A 6,565-nucleotide genomic window follows, 5' to 3' on the forward strand; every position below is an offset into this window, starting at 1 on the left:
GTGGTGTTCCAGCATTCATCCATTGTGCTGGGGGCTCTAAGAGTAAGGGAAAGCAGCCACCACCACCCCAGCCTGGGGGAGGGTTGGGATGGAATGTAACAGGCCACACCCAAACCCGTGGCTACAGAGGGTGAGCCCTTTGAGACTCCCCCCCCTGCCCCGCCCCCCGCCCCAGGCTTCCAGAGCAGGGTGCAGGAGTCAGGTTGGGAGAAGTACAGCCAGAGGAGTGAAGGCATCATCTCCCCAATAGCTGAGCAGCTCACCTTGCTTTTTCCACTGCCAAATAGCACGATCTCTGGCTACAAAATCCTTTCTTCCAGGACTAAACCCTCCACATGCCCTCGTGGCAACATGAGCCAGGGGATCAGCAGATCTGGGCCCCAGCCGGGGGTCTGTGGCTTTGTTGTTTGTCTCCTAAGCACCCCTCTTCTCCCCAGCTCAATGTCCTTAGGGCCTTCTTGGCTTTCGTTTTGTGCGTGCAGCTAAACACCAATTCCGTATGTACTCTTTACAGAGAAAAAAGATGGGTTTGCGTGTGACCTCCTCCGTAATCCTCCTGGGAACGCTGAGCAAGAAGGAAATGATGGGGAAGAGGACGACTTCATGTTCGAACTCTCAGACAAGCCTCTTCTCCCTTGCTACAACCTCCAAGTGTCAGTATCCCGCGGGTAAGTGGCAGAGCCAGCACCAGGAGCCTGGCAACCCCTGGCCCGTCTCCCCGGGAGGGTGGGGCTCTCCAGGAGGAAGAGGAGCAGGGGAAAGGTGACACGTAGCAAAGGCTCGCCTGACTTTCTGGCCCAGATGTGGCCAGACTGGAGGCTTGGAGACTCTGAGTACATCGGCCGTTTGCATCTCCTGAAGCCCAAGTCTGAGGCCCCCTCCCTGCCCCTGGGTACAAGAGATAATCTGGGAGATGTTTGGGCTGATGAACTACTAGAATGTCTGGAGCATTTTTGTGGTTTCTGGGGGCAGCCAGACGGGATATTTGAAACTGAGATGCTTGGGAAAGCTGGGACATATGGTAGCCATAGCTGAGGGACCACGAGGGTCCTCAGGTGATCCACCACCTGCTTTCTTGGAGCCTGCATTGGCGAGCTGATGGCATAAGTGCTGTTGGCTCAGATTCCTGTGCGTATTTCAGTGGGGATCACCCATTTGCAGAGACCAGAAAATACCTGACGCTTAGTATCAAACTGAACCCGATTTGATCTTTGTGTGATGATTCAGAAGGGAGTTGGACAGCCAGCAGGTGTCTTTATGGACTGCAGATACCTTAGCCGTGAACTTTAAGGATAATTTTTCGGCAAACCCTATTTCATAAAGCAGTCAGCTACCACGCAGTGCAGCAGGATGGGGAGAGCGAGGTGGGCGATGGGTTAGCAATGGATCAAGGGAGTCCCTCTGCTTACCACACGATTAGACCACCGTTGGTTTGCGCGCCTCCCCCCCCACGGCCTGATAAGAATAAAATACCCTATATGATGACACCAGAGAGATCTGGTTTCAGGGGCTTCGGGCCCTTATTCTTCTGGGCAGAAGCTGATCCCTGAGGGTGGGGCGGGGCCTCTGGCATATAGTATTGCACAGTTAATTAATTCCTCCCAAGTACTCAGCACCTCCTTCTCTGAAAGAGGATCTTGGGCCCCAGGCAGTAAAAGGACCAGGGTAGTGTGCCTTTGAGGTGTGGACAGACCAGGGCCGACCCGGGAGTGCGAGTGACACGGTGAGCCAGGCGGCAGCGGTGCCGGCATTGAGAGCTGGATACCGGCAAAGCTGGTTTTCTTGACGCTGCGGCCTCCAGCGCTGGTTCTGAAGCTGCCTCCTCCACAGCGTCAGCGCACCTTGAACATGGCTGTCCTTTGGAGAAGTAAGGGGGTGGGGCTGGGGGGGCACGCGAGAGGCATGAGGACCCTGAGGCTGGCCGGGGTTCAGAAGTGCCTGCCGAGGTCATCAGAGCGAGACTGAATTCCGGTCACCAGTGCGAGGGTGTTGACGGTGGGGTTGCCCCATTCTTTAAAAACGATGGGCCATGCCACTCCCAGATCACGTGAGAGGACAGTGCTGGCCAGCGTTTGAAAGAAATGTTGTACTTTAGGACTGGGTGCACGTTCGTGGCACTGCAAAGAACACTGGATCCCATAAACCTGTCCTAAGCAGCTGCACCGGGTCAAATCCTGAGGCCCAGAACCCAGCTCCGCCATCAGAGCCTGTCCCCACTCTAGTAGACTAGACAGACAAGTATATAATTAACTCATACAAGATAAACGGTCCCAAGCAGATTTTTAATTGTCAGAAACTCCCAGCATAGCCAGTGCCGCAGCTCACTAGGCTAATCCTCCGCCTGCGACGCCGGTACCCCAGATTGTAGTCCTGGTTGGGGCGCCGAGTACTAGTCCCAGTTACTCCTCTTCCAGTCCAGCTCTCTGCTGTGGCCTGGGAGGGCAGTGGAGGATGGCCCAAGTGCTTGGGCCCTGCACCCCATGGGAGACCAGGAGGAAGCACCTGGCTCCTGGCTTCCAATCGGCGCAGCGCGCTGGCTGTAGCGGCCATTTTGGGGGGGGAACCAACAGAGGGAAGACCTTTTTCTCTGTCTCTCTCTCTCACTATCCAACTCTGCCTGTCAAAAAAAAAAAAAAAAGAAAGAAAGAAAGAAAGAAAGAAAGAAACTCCCAGCTGTTCAGAAGGATGTTAAACACTCTGCTAGAAGTGTTTAACAGGGGCGTGAGGCTGGGGCATGAGTGATCAGCTACGCCAGGAGATGGTTTTCCGGGGGATAATGACATTGGAGCAGAGCCAGCAGGAAGGATGGGGGGCATGGCATGGGCAAAGGCCCTGAGGCACACAAGTTCAGAACCTTCAGAGAGCAGGGGTGGTTCAGTTTCATAGGGCTGGAACGTGATGGGATGTGGGTAGAGTGTGGGGGTGGGGGGAGAGTGGGGATTGTGCTGAAGCTGTTGAATGGGGTGATCTTTGGAAGGTCTTGTATAATAAGATGCTAAAGATTTCGGAGTGTTTTGGTTCCTGAAGGTAGTGGTGATCTGTTGAAAACTGTTTAGGGAGAGAGTGGAGAGTTCAGTTTTCTTGTTGGAAAACGGAGGCTCCAGTGAGGGCGGGGTGGAGGGGGTGCAAAAGAGTGACTCTTGGCGAAGGGAAGCCAGTTAGGAGGCTGATGCAACAGAGCCGCAGCCGGCAGTGGTGAGGATTGGAAGCCGGGCTGTGCAGTGGCTGGGAGGGCAGGCCCTGAGGCCTGGGACCCCTAGCCTGGGGCTGCCGCGTTTCTTCCGGGTTGAGTCAATGGCCGCGTTTGGCACTTGCCCGGCCTCTGCAGCACCCCTCCCAGCTGTCCCCAGGCTGCCGCCCAGGCGGAGGCCGGCTCGCTGTAATGTGAGCCCCGGCCCTGCAGAAACGGTGCTGCGCTGCCGCTGCCGCTGCCGCTGCCGCAGGAGAAAAAACTTGTCTAATGCATTCCAGAGCCAAGGAGAAATGCCTTTCGGATTACCCGCAGTTGAGGCCTTTCTCCACGGCTTTCCCTCTGCTGGGGGAAGATCTGGGCGAGCAGGGCTGAGAAGGAAAGGAGAAAGCAGCCAGATTGTTAGAGGGCGTGGGGCGAGGGAAGAACTGGTGCCAGCAGCCGGCGAAGCCCAGGTCAGAGGGTGCCAGCTGAGAGCTTTAGGTTCTGGAAGGTTCATTCTTTTCCGCCTGCCTGCTCGTGTCACTGCACACTGGGCCGGGCGTTGGAGGGGACAGGGCGGTGGTGGAGGCAGGGAACATTGGCCTTAGCTACACCCAAGGAGCCTGCCGTCTAGTGGGAGGCGGGCCAGACGACCACGGGTTACCATGGCAGAAGGATGAGCGAGGTTAGACGCCAGGGGTCAGGCCGGCCTTCGCCATCCCGCCCACTGCCGCTTGGCCCGAGCCACCACCCCACCCCACAGTCACTAACTCCCGTCTTGCCTTTCCCAGGCCCTGCAACTGGTTCCTCTTTACCGACGTCCTGAAGAGGCTGAAGCTCTCCTCGAGGATCTTTCAGGCCCGATTCCCGCACTTTGAAATCACCACCTTGCCCAAGGCTGAGTTCTTCCGGCAGGTGGCCTCCAGTCAGCTGCTGAGCCCCGCCGAGCGGCCCGCGGGCATGGACGACAGATCCCCCCCAGGCGCCTCGGAGACTGTGGAGCTGGTGCGCTATGAGCCAGACCTGCTCAGGCTCCTGGGCTCCGAGGTGGAATTCCAGTCTTGGAGCAGCTGACCAGGGAACCAGCCCCAGCCCTTTTCTTCTTTCTCCTCCCAAGTTCACCCTCCCCCCACCTCCCATGTCTTTCCCCCCACCGAGCACCAGACTGCAGAATGAGGCAATAATACGGACCAACAAGAAGCCGCCTTATTAATGCCAGCATTAGTGACTGGATCTGTTTGTTTGTTTTTGGGTTCCAATTAGTTCTCATCTCCCTGTCATTGTTGTTGTGGTTGGTGATGGGGGTGGAAAGTTGAACTCCGTGTCCGAGGACAGGAGGAGGTCCCGGGGATGGGGGTGGGGTGGGAGGTGGCGCCAGGGTCCTTTGGACTGGCCTCCTTGTGTGTGACCAACACCAAACCTGGGCCCTGGATGGCCGCGGGGCCTGAGGAGAAACGAGAAAAAGCCCAAAATCTCTGAGTGCCCTCCCCTCCCCCCATCGCCCTGCGCTCTTCTGTCTTCCATAGTATTTATTTTATTAGTATTTAATTTGTATTGTTTCCTTGGTTTCTGATAAGTCTGTATCACTGTGACGATTTGAGACAACTTTGTTGTATTGAGGGATGTTCTTGACCTTTTCTTTCTCGATAAGCTCCAGGGCTGCTCCCTCCCTCTGACCCAAGTTAGTCCCAGGTCGGTCCCCCCCCGGCCCCCTGGGGGGGTGACGCGTGGTGGGGGGACTTCAGCTGGGTCTGATGCAGCTGGGGGTACATGCCGAGGCTTTGGTGCTCCCCCCCCCCAGGTTCTCCTCCTGCTCACCCCTGTCCTTTGTAGCAGCCCGGCTGTCTCCCTGTGGCAGTGAGGAGCCTGGAGGGTGGGTCTGAGGGGTCCCAGTGCCGCCGCTCACTTTCTTCACTGCTCCCCTCAGAGTGCACAATGGGGGCTTCTTCCTGCACCCTTCCTGTGACCGCCCCCCCATACTGAGCCTCGCACCTCCCAGCCCTCGTGCCCCGTCTCTACCCCTTCCCACACCCCTGGTACCCCTTTCCTCTCTCCCCTCCCTCCTCTTTTCTCCCGCTTCCCCCGGATTCCCCCTGGCACCTGCACAGATGTGAGATCCAGGATCAGCTGTCTCCCAGGCAAGAGCAGGAGGCTGGCATCCAGTCCGCGCTCCACTCCTTCCCGGGGGCGGCTGGGCTGAGCGGGTGGCCCCTGCCGGCTTTCCCACCAGGCTCTGGGCCTCCAGTGCTGGGTTTATGCGGGAGAGGGAGAGAGAAGAGCCAAGGATCCAGGATTGCTTCCCTGTCCCGTCCACCCCCCCCCCCCCGCCGTGGCGTGGCTTGGCGCAGCGCGGCGCTGTCTTTCCCGCTGTCGTCCTTATTTTTCTACCAATGGCTATTTTTCCGAACAATCCTTGTAGAGAGTTTGTACCATTCAAAGGCGGGAGGGCCTTGCAGTGGCTGGCCCTGGTTGGAGATGGTACAGTTTTATTGTACAGGTGCTAAAACAACAACAACAAAAGAAGAAAACGGAAAAACAAAACAAAACAAAAGACAAAAAAAAGGAAAAAAAAAAAAAAGCCAGTTTGAGGATGGGACAATCTGTTCTCTGGAGGCTCCGAACCCATGCCGGAGCGTTGGTGGTTATTTTCTTTGTATTGTGTCTGTTCCCCAGGGGAAGTTCTGGGCCCCCCTCTGTAGGACTGCTCCCCACCCCCTCCATACTGCCCAGTTGGTTTTGAACAATTGTTTTCCCTTTAAAAAACAAAAACAAAAACAAAATATATATATATATATATAAAGTTGAGGGGTTTTGAATTTTAATTTTTGATTTTGTTGAGGTTGCCAGTATTGTGTGGTTTATGTTGTATGTTTGCCTTTACCTTTTTTTTTTTTTCATTTTGCATTTGGGTGTGATTTCTGGCTGCCCGTTTTGTTTCATTTGAAGCAAATGGTTGTGGAGTCAAAAACACTTGCATACTGAAAAAACCTGTGTCAGGGCTTCTGTCTGCCGTCTCTCTTTTTGAAAAGCTCTTGCCCTGGTTGTGGCTCTGAGGAAGCTGGGGATGCCAGTTCCCCAAACGGGGCCACCCAGGACCCTGTTCTGCAGTTCAGGTCCCCGGGGGAGCGGGGGGACGAAGGGATGCAGGGTGGAGTGGCTAGCGAACATTTGGCTCCACTGAGTCACAATCTGGGAGGGAAATGAAATGCAGGGGCAGATCCTGGGGCTGGGCTGGTAGAGGAGATGGAGTATCTGACTCAACATTGCATTGCTGTATGTGTGGTGTGTGTGTGTGTGCGTGCATGCGTGCGTGCAAACATTCCCTGTCTGCCTTAGGAGCAGTAGAATTGGAGGGAGGGGCCCTCAGTTTTGGTGGCCTTGGAGAATCATTCT

The 6,565-nt window shown here is 55.8% G+C and overlaps 1 protein-coding gene across 4 annotated transcripts in view; it reads left to right on the top strand.

Moving 5' to 3' along the window:
• BCORL1 (BCL6 corepressor like 1) overlaps window positions 1-5,972 on the top strand; it is a 71,876-nt gene extending 65,904 nt beyond the window's left edge. For all 4 annotated transcript variants that reach the window (XM_051827492.2, XM_070066468.1, XM_070066469.1 and 1 more), the window contains 2 exons: window positions 515-668; window positions 3,964-5,972. In XM_051827492.2, coding sequence (XP_051683452.1) covers window positions 515-668; window positions 3,964-4,246 — 437 coding nt within the window. In that variant the 3' untranslated portion in view covers window positions 4,247-5,972. The remainder of the gene's footprint in view (window positions 1-514; window positions 669-3,963) is intronic.
• The last annotated feature ends 593 nt before the right edge of the window (window positions 5,973-6,565 follow it).

The sequence above is a fragment of the Oryctolagus cuniculus genome, chromosome X (assembly GCF_964237555.1).
Source record: "Oryctolagus cuniculus chromosome X, mOryCun1.1, whole genome shotgun sequence".
Classification (NCBI taxonomy): Eukaryota; Metazoa; Chordata; class Mammalia; order Lagomorpha; family Leporidae; genus Oryctolagus; species Oryctolagus cuniculus.